Raw genomic sequence first — 16,374 nt, 5'->3', positions numbered from 1 at the left:
AAGAGATGAGAGTAAACTAGCAGGAAATCTAAAACAGATAGTAAGAGCTTCTACAGGTATATAAAAAGGAAATGAGTAGCTAAAGTAAACGTTGGTCCCTTCGAGGATGAGACTGGGGAATTAATAAAGGGGAACAGGGAACTGGCAGAGACTTTGAACAGATATTTTGTATCGGGCTTCATGGTAGAAGACACTAAAAACATCCCAATAATTGATAATCAAGGAGCTATTGCAGGGGGGGAATTTAAAACAATCACTATCACTCGAGATAAAGTACTAGGAAACTAATGGGACCAAAAGTGGACAAGTCCCCTGGACCTGATGACTTACATCCTAGGGTCTTAAAAGAAGTGGCTGCAGAGATAGTGGATGCATTGGTTGTAATCTACCAAAATTCCCTGGATTCTGGAGAGGTCCCAGTGGACTGGAAAACTGCAAATGTAACACTTCTATTTAAGAAAGGGGGGAGACAGAAAACAGGAAACTATAGACCAGTTAGCCTAACATCTGTCATTGGGAAAATGCTGGAGTCCATCATTAAGGAAGCAGTAACGGAACATTTAGAAAATCATAATGCAGTCAAGCAGAGTCAGCATGGTTTTATGAAAGGGAAATCATGTTTGACAAATTTGCCGGAGTTTTTTGAGGATTTAACTAGCAGGGTGAATAAAGGGGAACCAGTTGATATTGTATATTTGGATTTCCAGAAAGCATTCGATAAGGTGCCACACAAAAAGATTACTGCACAAGATAAAAGCTCATGGGATTGGGGCTAATATATGGATGGAGGATTGGCAAACTAACAGAAAACAGAGAATCAGGATAAATGGGTCATTTTCAGGTTGGCAAACAGTAACTCGTGGGGTGCCACAGGGTTCAGTGCTGGGACCTCAACTATTTACAATTTATATTAATGATTTGGATGAAGGGACCGAGTGTAACGTAGCCAAATTTGCTGATGATACAAAGATAGGTGGGAAAGCAGACTGTGAAGATGACACAAAGAATTTACAAAGGGATATAGATAGGCTCAGTGAGTGGGCAAAAATTTGACAGATGAACTCTAATGTGGGAAAATGTGAAGTTATCCATTTTGGTAGGAAAAATAAAAAAGCAAATTATTATTTAACTGTGGCGTGATTACAAAATGCTGTAGTACAGAGGGATCTGGGAGTGCTTGTGCATGAAACACAAAAAAATTAGCATGCATGTACAGCAATTAATCAGGAAGATAAATGGAATGCTGGCCTTTATTGCAAAGGGGATGGAGTATAAAAGTAGGGAAGTCCTGCTCCAACTGTACAGGGAGTTGGTAAGACCACACCTGGAGTACTGCTTACAGTTTTGGTCTCCTTATTTAAGGAAGGATATACTTGCATTGGAGGCAGTTCAGAGAAGGTTCACAAGGTTGATTCCTGAGATGAAGGGGTTGTCTTATAAAGAAAGGTTGAGCAGGTTGGGCCTATACTCATTAGAGTTTAGAAGAATGAGAGGTGATCTTATTGAAACATGTAAGATTCTGAGGGGCCTTAACAGGGCTGATGCTGAGAGGATGTTTCCCCTCATGGGGGTAACTAGATCTAGGGGCCATAGTTTCAGAATAAATGGTCGCCCATTTAAAACAGAAATGAGGAGGAATTTCTTCTCTCAGAGGGTCGTGAATCTTTGGAATTCTCTGTCCCAGAGAGCTGTGGGAGCTGGGTCTTTGAATGTATTTAAGGTGGAGATAGACAGATTTTTGAATGATAAGGGAGTCAAGGGTTATAGGGAGTGGAGTTGAGGCCAGGATCAGATCAGATCTTATTAAATGGCAGAGCAGGTTCAAGGGGCAAATGGCCTACTCCTGCTCCTATTTCTTATGTTCTTATGTAACCCTATGTAAGATCTGTGAAGCTTATGCAGGGAACAGTATTTCACCTGGTGGTTGTGAGGGTTGTTCCCAGATTTCCACAGGCACTGGACCAGGTGTCTATTCTTCATGACTGAGCCAGCTGCTCAGTGAGTTTTGGCAGTCTATTCTACATTGGGGCATCACCGCCGAGCTAACCCCTGAGATCCACATATAGAAACACATTTCAATGGTCACCTTCCTGCCCAGTTACTGGGGCCAACTTGGGAGATCCTGAGATCAACGTACTGGGCACGGAATGGGATTGAAACTTCCTAATTCGTGTGGATCGTTAGACATTAGGTAATGTTGCTACCCACTCAGTCATGAAGGCAGTCTTAAAAGGGTGAAGAAATCTGGAAGTGCAGCCAAACTGGACCAGTTCCCCTTTAACCAGTGGTCTCTTTTATTTCTCTCAGCTCTGCCGTGCCCCGGGAACAGTCACTTTGCCGAGTGCACTTCGGCCTGCCCCATGAGTTGCTTGTCACTGGAGCAGGACCGGGACTGCAACCTGCCGTGTATGGAGGGCTGTCAGTGTGACCAGGGGTTCGCCCTGAAGGACGGTCACTGCATCCCGAAGGACCATTGCGGCTGTGTGTATGAAGGGTTGGAGGTCGGTACGAACCAGACATTCTGGGTGGACAGAGACTGTCACAGCCGCTGCTACTGTAACGGCTCCGACAATACGGTGTATTGTGAGAACGGTTCCTGCCGGGTGGGTGAGTTCTGCTCGGCTGAGGCCGGCCTATATTACTGTGTGCCCCGGACCGAGGCGATGTGTATTGTGTCCGGGTACAGCCACTATTACACCTTTGACACACTCGCTTACGATCTGCAAAGCACCTGTTCGCACATCGTCAGCACGGTGGCCCAAGGTTTCTCACATCTGCCCCACTTCCTGGTCCGAGCCAAGAATGCAGACCGCAACACATCGCTGGCCCTGTGGCTTCAGGAGGTGGAGATCAAAGTCTATGGGTACAACATCAGCGCGTCCAACAGCTACAAGCACACGGTGATGGTGAGTGGGGGAGAGGGGCTGGGGAGAGGGGCAAGGGCTGGGGGAGAGGGGTGAGGGCTGGGGGAGAGGGGCAAAGCTGGGGGGAGAGGGGCAAGGGATGGGGAGAGGGGCAAGGGCTGGGGGAGAGGGGTAAGGGCTGGGGGAGAGGGGTAAGGGATGGGGAGAGGGGTAAGGGATGGGGAGAGGGGCAAGGGCTGTGAGAGAGGGGCAAGGGCTGGGAGAGAGGGGCAAGGGCAGGAGGAGAGGGGCAAGAGATGGGGAGAGGGGCAAGGGCTGGGGGAGAGTGGCAAGAGCTGGGGTGAGAGGGGCAAGAGATGGGGAGAGGGGCAAGGGATGGGGAGAGAGGGGCAAGAGATGGGGAGAGAGGGGCAAGGGATGGGGAGAGAGGGGCAAGAGATGGGGAGAGGGGCAAGGGATGGGGAGAGAGGGGCAAGGGATGGGGAGAGAGGGGCAAGGAATGGGGAGAGGGGCAAGAGCTGGGGTGAGAGGGGCAAGGAATGGGGAGAGAGGGGCAAGAGATGGGGAGGGGGCAAGGGATGGGAAGAGAGGGGCAAGGGATGGGGAGAGAGGGGCAAGGAATGGGGAGAGGGGCAAGAGCTGGGGTGAGAGGGGCAAGGGATGGGGAGAGAGGGGCAAGAGCTGGGGTGAGAGGGGCAAGGAATGGGGAGAGAGGGGCAAGGAATGGGGAGAGGGGTTCAGTGAGAGCCATATTTAGAGCAACTAGGGGCCACCAGTATCAGTATCAGTATCAGACAGTCACAAATAAACCCAATGGGGAATTCAGGAGAAACATCTTTACCCAGAGAGGGGTGCGAATGTGGAACTCGCTGCCACAGGAAGGGGTTGAGGCGAATAGTATCGATGTATTTAAGGGGAAACTGGAAAACACACAGGGAGGCAGGAGATGGTGATGGGGAGATGGAGAGAGGTGCGAGGAGGCTAGTACGACACCTGATGGGCCGAATGGCCTGTTTCTGAGCTGTAGACTGGATGTAACTCAATGTAAGGTACTTATATAGCAATTAAAATAGTTTCAGTATCCAACAGAGAGACTGCAATCTGACGGATCAGGCGCGGATCGCCGCTTCATTCCGGGAGTTATTCCCAAATGTTCATGTTGCATGTCTTCCTTCACAGGTGAACAAGGAGCGGCTTTACCTGCCCCTCAAGCTTGGCCCTGCCCAGGTCAATCTCTACTCGTTTGGGCTCTACTTGGTTCTGGAGACGGATTTCGGACTCAAAGTGATGTATGACTGGAACTCATTGTTAACGGTAACGGTGCCTCGGGCTTTTTCCAATGCCACGCGAGGCCTGTGCGGGCAGTTCAATGGCGATCCTGCCGATGACCTTCAGGCTGCAGATGGCAGGATTGCAGCAACTCTGCTGGAGTTTGCGGAGAGCTGGGCGGTGGGCGGGACCTCCTTCTGTGAGCTGGGCTGCAGCCGGGGTTGCCCCTCGTGTGACCAGGTGCTGACTCTCCCGGTCGACATGCTGCAGCTCTGCGCGCTCATCGTGTCCAAGGATGATATTTTCAGCCGGTGTCATGGAAAGGTCAATCCTACTTTTTTTTACCACAACTGCATATTCGACTCGTGCATCGACCGCGGAAACCGGGAAACGGCCTGTAACTGGCTGCAGAATTACGGCAGCGCCTGCCAGGCCCAAGGAGTGTTGTTGCGGGGCTGGAGAAACATCACCACTTGCTGTAAGTGTCAGAGCCAGACTGGCTCCAATTGACCCGCACTTTGTGAACTCTTACATTTCATTGAATGAAGATTCTTTAGAAACCGCACCATCATTTTGCCAGTTTCTTTCCTAATTACTTGCTGTAGCTGTATGTTAACTTCGGGTACAAAGACACCCAGCTCCCTCTGAACACCAACATTTACCAGTTCCTCACCATTTAAAACATATTATTCTTTTCTATTTTTCCTACCAAAGTGGATAACTTCACATTTCTCCACGTTATACTCCATCTGCCCTGTTGTTGCCCACTCACTTAGCCTGACTATTTCCCCTTGAAGCATCTTTGCGTCCTCCTCACCCACCGAACATCGTATCAACAAACTTGGATAGATTACACTCGGTCCCCTCATCTCAGCCAATAAGTTAATAAGGTACTAAGTTAATTTTGTAGAAATATTTCAGAGGCACTGAAAACAAACTTACAGATAAAGTGAATGGTTATGGAATAAAAAGGGTGAGAATATAATCGCGAACCTGTTTTTTTGGTAAAGGATTTCCATTTGACCTCCTTCCCCACAGTGATCACCTGTCCTGCAAACAGTCACTACGAGAGCTGTATGTCTGTGTGCCAACCACGGTGTGCCACCTTCAAAACCCACCGGGATTGTAACCATTATTGTGTGGAGGGCTGTCATTGCAACGATGGTTTTCTGCTCAATGGGAGGACCTGTATCCTGCCCCAGGACTGCGGCTGTGTGGCAGAGGACAAATACTATGAGGTGTGTTGTGAAGCTTCTCTTGAGACTGAACCTACATTTATCACCTTTGTAGATGGTGATAAAATGATTTGATTGGGTAGACAGAGAGAAACGATTTCCAATGGTGGAGGAGTGCAGAACAAGGAGCAGAACCTTAAAATTAGAGCCCGGCCGTTCAGGGTGATGTCAGGAAGCACTCTTTCACACAAAGGGTGCTGGGAATCTGGAACTCTCTCCCCAAAAAACTGTTGAGGCTGGGGATCAATTGAAAATTTCAAGACTAATAGAATTTTGTTCAGCAAGGGTATTTAAGGGTTATGGAACTAAGGCAGATAACTGGAGTTAAGATACAGATCAGCCATGATCTAATTCAATGGAAGAACAGGCTCGAGGGGCTGAATGGCCTCCTCCTGTTCCTGAGGTTGTTTAGGCTGAGAATGATAGAAATATCTTCTATCTGAAGCTAATCTGGGCTCACTGCTTGTTCCAGGAGTTGGGCTGTTATTTGGGTTTGGTTTTCCTGAAAATGTTTCTGTCTCTTTCAGCCGGGGCAGTTTTTCTGGAACACAAACTGCTCTAAACACTGTCGGTGCATGGGACGTAATATGGTCCAGTGTGACTCACGTCAGTGCAAGAGCGAGGAACTGTGCTCGCTCCGCAATGGGGTCCGAGGCTGTTATAGTAAGAGGGGCTCTTACTGCATTGCTGCCGGGGGAGGCATATTCCAGACCTTCGATGGTGCCTTCCTGCGATTTCCTGCTGCCTGCTCATTTGTCCTCTCCACAATCTGTCACAAACTTCCAGACATCTCCTTCCAACTGATCGTTAACTTTGACAAATGGAGTACACCCAACATGACTGTGATCTCCCCGGTTTACCTTTATATCAACGAGGAACAGATTCTCATCTCAGGAAATACCGTGCAGGTAAACCGACATATTCCTGTTCTCTCACATTTATAGAATCATAGAATAGTACAGTACAGCAGGAAGCCATTCGGCTCATTGAGTCTGCACCGGCTCTTTTGAAAAGCCATCCAGTCCTCCCACTCCCTGCTCTTTCCCTATATCCCTACAATTTTTCTCCCTTAAGTAGGTATCCAATTCCTCTTTTGAAGGCTACTATTGAATCTGTATCCGCCACCCTATCAGGCAGTACATTCCAAATCCTAACCACTTGTTGTGTAAAAACGTTTACCTCATGTTAGCTCTGGTTCTTTTGCCAATCACCTTAAATCATTATGAACTCTTCAGCTGTTGGAAACAGTGTCTCTTTATTTACACCATATAAACCCTTCATGATTTTAAACACCTCGATCAAATCTCCTCTTAGCCTTCTCTGCTCTAAAGAGAACAACCCCAACTTCTCCAGTCTATCCACGTAACTGTACTCCCTCATCCCTGGAACCTTTCCAGTAAATCTCTTCTGCACCCTCTCCAAAGCCTTCACATCCTTCCTAAAGTGTGATGCCCAGAATTGGACACAATCCTCTGGCTGGAGTTCTCCAGAAACTCTCACATGCTACAGTTGTGGCATACCTCCTGCACTGCCATCCTTGTCTAACATTGTTTTATTTATTTATTTAATTAAAGTTGATGTATTTAATCAACTAAGCTTGTAGTTTTTAGTTTAACTAATTACTTGATTTAGTATAAGTTATAGGTAAATTAACCACTGTAAATATTGGAGGCAAAAAGCAACAACTCCTTCCCACTGTCACCAAATTCCTAACTTTTACACTCTGTTTATGATGCACTTTGTTTCTGACCAACTCTGTGTGACCACTCAGTGCATCAGCAAATTCTGCTTACTTTTATACACCTTTGAACCACACCCAAGTTACAAGTTACTCAGCTACATTACAACAGTGACTACACACCAAAAGTACATCATTGGCTGTAAAATACTTTGAGATTGACTGGTGGTCGTGAAAGGTGCTATATCAATCCAAGGCTTTCTTTCTTCCTGCTCATAGTATCTCTCCCTTATTCAGGCAGTCACTTACAGCTGCTTGACTGTGAATGTGAACTGCCGCTGATGGGGAGTTTCTGTTAACTGTTGACTAACTTGCAGTTTCTTTTACAGTTTTTAAAGTTCTAAGTTAAATTCAAAATGTTAAACTAAATTTCAGTTTGATACCTACTCACCCAGTAATTACCAGAGACTTTCACTCTCACCAAATTCCCAACTTTTACACTATGTTTATGACACACTCTATTTCTGACAACTCTGTGCGACCAGGAGTTAAGGAGGATTGGAAGATTGTGGCCAGTACCTCTGCAATTTCTACTCTTCTTCCCTCAGCAACCTAGGATGCATTCCATCTAGACCGGGTGACTTTCTAGTACCTCCTCTTTATCTATTTTTAATTTCATCCATTTTTCCAGCAATCTCCTTGTTTACCATAATTTTGGCAAAGTCCTCTTCCTTGGTAAACACCGATGTAGAATACTCATTTAGTACCTCCGCTATTCCTTCTCCTTCCACCAATAGAATTCCTTCTCTCTCACATTCATTCTCTCGTTCATTTTCTCTCTGTCACACATTCATACTCTGACATTTCTCTGATTCCTTCTTGCCTTAATTGTTACTCTCATATATTCATTCTCACATTCATAATTTATCTCAAATTCTCTCCTTTTCATATTCATTCTCTCACACATTCTCTCTCACATTCATTCTCTCACACATTCTCTCTCACATTCATTCTCTCACACATTCTCTCTCTCACACATTCATTCTCTCGCACATTCATTCTCTCGCACATTATTTCTTTCACACATTCTCTGTCTCACACATTCTCTCTCTCACACATTCATTCTCTCTCTCACACGTTCTCTCTCTCACATATTCTCCCTCACACATTTATTCTGTCTCAAATATATTTTTTCTCTTACATTAATTCTCACTCTGTTGCATTCATTCCCTCTCTTATATTCATTCTCTTTCATATTCATTTTCTCTCTCAGATTAATTCTCTGCTACATATATTGCTCTATCGCATTGAATCTATTCAACATAACCGTGGTTCAATGGTAGCACCCTCGTTGTGGGTTCAAGCCCCATTTTAGAGACTTCAGCACAAAATCCAGGCTGACACTCTAGTGCAGTACTGAAGGAGTGCTGCGCTGTCAGAGATGACATCTTTCGGATGAGACATTAAACCAAGGCACCATCTACCCTTACAAATGGGCGTAAAAGATCCCATGGCACCATTCGAAGAAGAGCAGGGGAGTAACCCCCGCACACCACCCCCCCGCCCCCAGTGTCCTGGCCAATGTTTATCCCTCAACTATCAACACTAAAACAAATTATCTGAGTCATTATCACATTGCTGTTTGTGTGAACTTGCTGTGCACAAATTGGCTGCCATGTTTCCTACATTGCAACAGTGATTACATTTCAAAAAGCACTTCATTGGCTGTAAAGCGTTTTGGGACATCCTGAGGTTATGAAAGGCGCTATATAAATGCAGGTCTTCATTTTCTGTCATAGTTATTCTCTCATGACCATTCCCCTCTCAGTTCAATATCTCTGAGATTTATTCTCTCACATTCAATAATTTCCTCTCATTTACTCTGTCACATTCTTCCTCCGTCACTTTATTCTCTTGTATTTTGTCTCTCAAATGTATTAATTAATTCTCTCCCTCATTTATTTTCTCACAGTCTCTGTCTCATTTATTCTGTCTCTATCTTTCATTCATTCACTCTCACACTGATTCACCCTCACTATCATTTCTCTCCATCATCTTCATTCTTGCTCACATCCATTGTTCTCGCATTCATTCTCTCTCCCCTTCATTCCTTTCACATTCATTCTCTCACTCACATTCTCTCTCATCCATTCACTCATTCTCTGTCTTTTCTTTTCTAATTTATTCTCTCTATTCTGTCAGTATCTCTCTACTTATCCCTATTTCTGTGTGTATCTCTCCCCTCCGTCTCTCTTTAAATTCTTGGTATGGTTTATCTAATGACAATATCCCCTGAATTTCATCTGTTGTCTCTTGATATTCCTTTCTGGGGTAACTATTCCTCTGGCCACTCTGTGTAGTGATCTAGTAAAAGTTTTTGTGGAGATTTCCCTAATGACTCTAAAAGTTTGCTTTTATGATTTTGTTGAAAACACTCGTCCAATGAAATCTTCACCGACCGAGCTGTTTACAATGTCCAACACCCTTATAATGAAGTAGAAATGTGAAGAATGTAGCTTGCCTGTTTGCAAAACTGTGACTAACACTATTCTCTCTGTCAGGTGAATGGCACCCCTGTCACGATTCCTGTTGTCACGGGGCTAACGAAGATCTCAACTGCTGAGGGATTCCTGATAATTGATACTGTTCAAGGTATTCAGATCCAATACAACTGGTTTAATTTGCTGTCGATCAGGATGGGGGAGCGTTTGCAGAACAAGGTGTGTGGTCTGTGCGGAAATTTTAATGGAAACCCCAATGATGATGCCTTAAGTTCACGAGGAAAACCAGCACAAACCATCCTGGAGTTGGCAAAGAGCTGGAAAACCAATGGCATGCAGAACAGGTAAAGACCTTTGTCTGTCTCACACGTGTGCTTGCGGTCTGAATATCCGTGACCCCACTCCACCATCACAACTGTCATGCTCTGCCCCGGAATCTGACCCCAGCAGAGTTTCCAGACGTAGTTATTTGCATAAAACAGGTGAGGGGGAGTTCAGAGAATCACTTTCCGAATACTCCAGTCAGTCTGACTGCAGAGGCAGCCACATGTTGAAGGTCTCTATCTGAGAAGGTATCCCATTATCCCTGTTTTTGTACATTTCCTATTTATAAAACCTCAAATCACATTTGTTTTTTTTGCAACTTGTTCTTTCACTTATAGATTTGTGTCTCTTGTGCACTGAGATTCTCCACTCCTTGACTCTTTTCTAAAGTTATTTTATTTTATCTAGTATTTCCTTCTGTCCTCAAAAGAACAGGATGATTTGATGAGACTGAAAATGACCATCTAGTGCCTTGTAACCAGGTTCAGAATCTGATTTACTGCCATTAGTGCCAGTAAATGGAGGATACAGATTGCAGAGCAGTGAACTCACAGCCAATGTATCACAGTGAGATTTATAACATCACGTCCTGCGGTGTCCATGTGCAACTTCCAGGAGAAATAGGATGAGGGACAGACCCATTGGATGTGTGGAGAAGGCTGAATTAATTAATAATGAGTAACTACTCTAGCCTCCTCCACTTCTCCTCCATCAGCCTCCTTCATGATATTCATGGCCTCCGTCCTACCTGTTCCATGGTCCATGCAATATCTTGTCCTGTGGAGTCACTTCCAGCAGCAGTTTATCTTTGAGCTCCTAATCCTCATCTACCTGCTTCCTGTCAGTGACATCATCTATAAGCTTAGGATCAGCTTCTAAAAGTATAAACCCAGCTCCACTGTCCACCACCACTCTGACTCCATGACCATTGCAGGTTAATGATGGTGAACCAACCTGTTTGAAATTCAACCAATGGCTCTGCATCTTAGTCCCCACTTGTATCCAGTCTTCAGCTGCTCACTCGATGGTCAGCAATTTTGACATCCTGTTTGCCCTGAGCAATGTTTCAAGCCCCAGATCTTATCCACCACCTGCGACTAACACTGAACCTCTCACCCACACTTTCATCTTCTCCATGTTCGACTTCTCCAATGCTGTTCTTAAGAACATAAGAATAGTAGCGCCTGCTCCACCATTCAATTAATTTCTACCTCAACTCCACTTTCCCACCCTCTCTCCATATCCCTTGATTCCCTTAGTGCCAAAAAATCTATCGATCTCTGTCTTGAATATACTCAACGGCTGAGCATCCATACCCCTGTTGTAGCAAATTCCAAAGATTCACAATCCTCTGAGTGAAGAAATTTCTCCTCATCTCAGTCCTAAATGGCTGACCCCTTATCCTGAGACTGTGACCCCTGGTTCTACGTTCACCAGCCCGGGGAAACAGTCTTTCAGCCATGTCAATCCCCCTGTGTCCTCCTCACAGCTTACTTTCCCACCTAGCTATGTATAGTCAGCAAAACTTGGATATATTACACTCGATCCCCTCATTGAAGTCATTGATATAGATTGTGAATAGCTGAGGCATAAGCACTGATCCTTGCAGCACCCCACTAGTTACAGTCTGCCAAACTGAAAATGACCTTGTTTATTCCTACTCTCTGTTTTCTGTCTGTTAACCAAGCCTCAATCCATGCTAGTATTATCTCCAATCCCATGAATCCTAATTTTGTATAACAACCTCTTGCCATGGTCAGCCTCCTTAGTTATCCCAATTAACCCTCTCCTGTACTAAGCATCAGATCTATTATCCAGACTGTCATTGACTCCCTATCTTCAGCACATTGATTTCAAAATCTTTATCTTCATCTACAAATCTCACCATGGTCTTTCCACCATTCCATCCATGTGACCATCTCCAGATACCCATCGCTGCCTTTACTCATCCTTCAGGCCCCCTCTCCTTCCTCATCCCCACCAGTATTAGAGGATGAGGTTGTAGGAAGAGAATCCTGGAGTGCAGAACGGTTCTCCAAAATGTCTTCCAAAATTCTTCACCTTTGTTCAAACAAAACACCTCAAAATCTCTCTCTGAAACGTTCCCTAATTCCTGCTAGATGTCCCTTCCCTTTGGAAAACTCCTTAAGATGTAGCGAGCTTCAAGTTATGTGCAAGTTACTGACTGCCTCTGTCTGTCCCACAGTTGTGGTGAAGACCAGTACACTTCTCTGTCACTCACCTGTGATAATCGGGACATCATCCGGCTACAGAATGAAGGAAGTTGCCTGAAACTCACCGAGATGAAGGGTTTCTTCCAGCCATGTTATGGGTTCATCAACCCCATGCCATTTTACGAGTCCTGTGGATTGGATGCTTGTTACTGGGACGAGAGATCACAAATCTGCAGCTCACTTGCGGCATACGGAGAGGCCTGTCGTTCCCTGGGGATCCTGAGCACGGACTGGATTCGTCGGGAAAACTGCTGTAAGAAGGAACTGGTAACAAAGTGGAGTCTCTGAGGTCCCCCTGGGGCTAGGGCCAAAATCAAAATTCGGATCTCTGGGATTCCTGGGGTAAGGGTCAGGGGTCGGGTCTCTGAGTTCCCCTGGGGTCAGGGTTCCGGTCTCTGAGCTCCCATGGGGTCAGGGGTCAGGTGTCAAGTCTCTGAGCTCCCCTGGGGTCAGGGTTCCGGTCTCTGAGCTCCCCTGGGGTCAGGTGTCGAGTCTCTGAGCTCCTCTGGAGTCAAGGGTCAGGTCTCAGAGCTCCCCTGGGGTCAGAGGGCGGGTCTCTGAGCTCCCCTGGGGTCAGGGGCGGGTGCAGGTCTCTGAGCTCCTCATGGGGTCATGGTTCAGGCCTCTCAGCTCCCCTAGGATCAGGGTTCAGGTCTCGGAGCTCCCCTGGGGTCAGGGTTCAGGTCTCTGAGCTCCCCTGGGGTCAGGGTTCAGGTCTCGGAGCTCCCCTGGGGTCAGGGTTCAGGTCTCGGAGCTCCCCTGGGGTCAGGGGTCAGGTCTCGGAGCTCCCCTGGGGTGCTTTCTGAGGTTCACTATTGGGTCTGTTGGAACCCATTGGGGTCTGTCTGCAGAATGTTTGTGGTGGTTCCTGAGTTAAAGGGTTAATCATTTATGTCTGTTTGCTTTTAGCAGAATTGATCAATGACCCATGTGCCGGAGGTATTTGCACCAACTACAGTTTATGCCGCCAGGGTAACGGGGACCTGTGCGGCTGCCCAGAGGAGCCGAGCCCAGACAGCGGTAAATGTGCAGACACTGACTCAAACCAAACACCGAGCACGCTAATTTCCTCGCCTTACTGTGCAGGAATGACAGAGACATTTTTCAGCAAGGAAATTCAGGTGGAAGTTGTTTCCCTGAGTTTCCTTGTGCTTGTGGAACCTTCCCATGGTCAATCTGCCGTGTCATCACTGACCTCATTCACTGTGGATTGAGCGGCAGTCGGGGAATCCGCCCGATTTTCCTGGGTTGGACCGGCGCTGCTCCGGGGGGAGTTACAGCAAGCGGAAAGGAGGAGCCTGCAATCTTTGAATACAGATTCCCACCGGTGGGAAATGATCGCCTTCAGGAGATCACAAACTTCCAATGATACGTCCTTACTATACAGTATAGATGCACACAAGGCCCATACTTGAGAGAAGGTCACTCTGTGACCAGTTACCTTTATTACCAAGACCTCAAGTGATGAAGGTGGGTGGAGCTTCCCCTTTTATACCTGAAAGTCCAGGTTAGGAGTGTCTCCCACCAGTTCACCACCTAGTGGTCAATGTTGTCAAGGTGTACAACTTAGGTCAGCTTATACATGGTTGAATACATGACATCAATAACCTTCATTTGTCGATTTAGATCAAACTAACGCTAAGCATCGGCTCCTGGGTCTTGTGTGAGATGATTTAATAATTAAATAAAATTCACCAATAAATGGGAATGTGGCTGATCCAGAGTCAGGAATGTTCATCCATTGGAAGCAAGACATTGTGTTTTTTAAGGGTTTATGTTTTCAGGATGTCTCAAAGCGTATCGCAGATCATTCTAATTTGGTTTGTTGGGACACCAGAAAAACATCCTGCTCTGTCAATCGAGCCATAACATCTTTTATTTCCACCTGAGCAGTTACATGGAGCATTGGCTTAACGTCTTAGCGGAAAGAGCAGTTTGGCCAGTGCAGCACTTCCTCAGTACAGCACTGAAGCGTTAGCCTGGATTACATCTGGTTCCATACAGGCCAGAGCACAAACACAGGCCACTCGGCCCACCGCTCCGTGCCGGGGTTTATGCTCCACCCCAGCCCCCTCCCACCATCACCATATCCTTCTATTCCTTTCCCCCTCATGTGTTTATCCAGCTTCCCCTTAAATGTATCTCTGCTATTCGCCTCAACCCCTCCCTGTGGCAGCGAATTCCACATTCTCACCACTCTCCTAAATTTCTTGGCAGATACATTCAAGTCCAGAACTACTGACCCAATATCTGTCGCTGTGAAGAGTGCGGGGGCTGAGGGTTCAGTCTAACGGTTCTTACTCTCCCTGTCCCTTCGCAGATGATATTGTCCAAGCAGATGTTGTGTGTAAATATTCTCAGATGGAAGTTTATATTTCCAAGTGCCGACTCTACCAACTGGGCTTTGAGCGGGAGGATGTTCGCATTAACGATGTCCGCTGCGTGGGGTCAGAGGGAGATGATTTTATCGCATTTCACATCAATAACACCAACCGCAACTGTGGGAATATCATGAAGGTGAGCGTTCGCCTCCAGCGATTGATCAGTCCGCGCTCGGGTGGTCCAGCACTTTCTCTCTCAGGGCAGTGAACAAAGAGATCATCTCCTTTGTGAAACATCAGCTTTAAGTACAAACTAAACATGGCTTGTAGCCTTCCAAGGACAGAGAAATCAAGAAGTCAAATTCTTTGTTTTGAACATTTCAGCAAAATCCAAACAGGAAATGCTATTTTCTGTTCACACCATTGGCTAAACAAAATACTGGTCAAGAGAAATTGCATCCCTAGATTTCTTCTCCTGCAGTCTGATCATGACCTTGCAACAAAAGCTTTGCTGTCTATTCAATTGGGTTGTTCCTGACTGCAGTGAAAAACATTTAGTCCCTTTTCCTAAATCCCTTCAGGTAATGACTTTGTCTCAAGTCTCCAAACCTTTGCCTCCACTGCAATCTGCAGCAGCAAGAGCTGTCCGGAGGGATTGGGTGGCCCCGGGGGGGAACTGGGTGCCCCTGGGAGAGATTGAGTGGCCCTGGGGGGGACTGGGTGCCTCCGGGAGGGATTGGGTGCCTCCGGGAGGGATTGGGTGGCCCCTGGGTGCCCCTGGGGGGGATTGGGTGCCCCGGGGGGATGGGGCTGGGTGCCCCTGGAGAGATTGGGAGCTGCTGAGGTTTACACTGTACATTAATGATTTAGACGAGGGGATTAAATGTAGTATCTCCAAATTTGCAGATGACACTAAGTTAGATGGCAGTGAGAGCTGCGAGGAGGATGCTATGAGGCTGCAGAGTGACTTGGATAGGTTAGGTGAGTGGGCAAATGCATGGCAGATGAAGTATAATGTGGATAAATGTGAGGTTATCCACTTTGGTGGTAAAAACAGAGAGACAGACTATTATCTGAATGGTGACAGATTAGGAAAAGGGGAGGTGCAAGGAGACCTGGGTGTCATGGTACATCAGTCATTGAAGGTTGGCATGCAGGTACAGCAGGCGGTTAAGAAAGCAAATGGCATGTTGGCCTTCATAGCGAGGGGATTTGAGTACAGGGGCAGGGAGGTGTTGCTACAGTTGTACAGAGGCCACATCTGGAGTGTTGTGTACAGTTTTGGTCTCCTAACTTGAGGAAAGACATTCTTGCTATTGAGGGAGTGCAGCAAAGGTTCACCAGACTGATTCCCGGGATGGCGGGACTGACATATCAAGAAAGACTGGATCAACTGGGCTTGTATTCACTGGAGTTCAGAAGAATGAGATGGGACCTCATAGAAACGTTTAAAATTCTGACGGGTTTAGACAGGTTAGATGCAGGAAGAATGTTCCCAATGTTGGGGAAGTCCAGAACCAGGGGTCACAGTCTAAGGATAAGGGGTAAGCCATTTAGGACCGAGATGAGGAGAAACTTCTTCACCCAGAGTGGTGAACCTGTGGAATTCTCTACCACAGAAAGTAGTATAGGCCAATTCACTAAATATATTCAAAAGGGAGTTAGATGAAGTCCTTACTACTCGGGGGATCAAGGGGTATGGTGAGAAAGCAGGAAGCGGGTACTGAAGTTGCATGTTCAGCCATGAACTCATTGAATGGTGGTGCAGGCTAGAAGGGCCTGCACCTATTTTCTCTGTTTCTATGTTTCTAACCCCTTGAATATGCTGCAGCAAACATGGTGGCATGTTCAGCCATGAACTCATTGAATGGTGGTGCAGGCTAGAAGGGCCGAATGGCCTACTCCTGCACCTATTTTCTATGTTTCTATGAAACATTCATCTCTTTGT

General features: G+C 46.4%; 1 protein-coding gene across 1 annotated transcript in view; it reads left to right on the top strand.

The window, feature by feature from the left end:
• The window catches only part of tecta (tectorin alpha), a 63,574-nt gene that overhangs the window by 37,593 nt on the left and 9,607 nt on the right, over window positions 1–16,374 (top strand). Inside the window, exons 10-17 of the mRNA XM_070894624.1 lie at window positions 2,308–2,906; window positions 4,044–4,611; window positions 5,172–5,371; window positions 5,896–6,276; window positions 9,608–9,891; window positions 12,078–12,358; window positions 13,015–13,125; window positions 14,426–14,622. Coding sequence (XP_070750725.1) covers window positions 2,308–2,906; window positions 4,044–4,611; window positions 5,172–5,371; window positions 5,896–6,276; window positions 9,608–9,891; window positions 12,078–12,358; window positions 13,015–13,125; window positions 14,426–14,622 — 2,621 coding nt within the window. The remainder of the gene's footprint in view (window positions 1–2,307; window positions 2,907–4,043; window positions 4,612–5,171; window positions 5,372–5,895; window positions 6,277–9,607; window positions 9,892–12,077; window positions 12,359–13,014; window positions 13,126–14,425; window positions 14,623–16,374) is intronic.

Source organism: Pristiophorus japonicus, chromosome 11, assembly GCF_044704955.1.
Source record: "Pristiophorus japonicus isolate sPriJap1 chromosome 11, sPriJap1.hap1, whole genome shotgun sequence".
Classification (NCBI taxonomy): domain Eukaryota; kingdom Metazoa; phylum Chordata; class Chondrichthyes; family Pristiophoridae; genus Pristiophorus; species Pristiophorus japonicus.
This window is presented reverse-complemented; position numbering and strand designations above follow the sequence as displayed.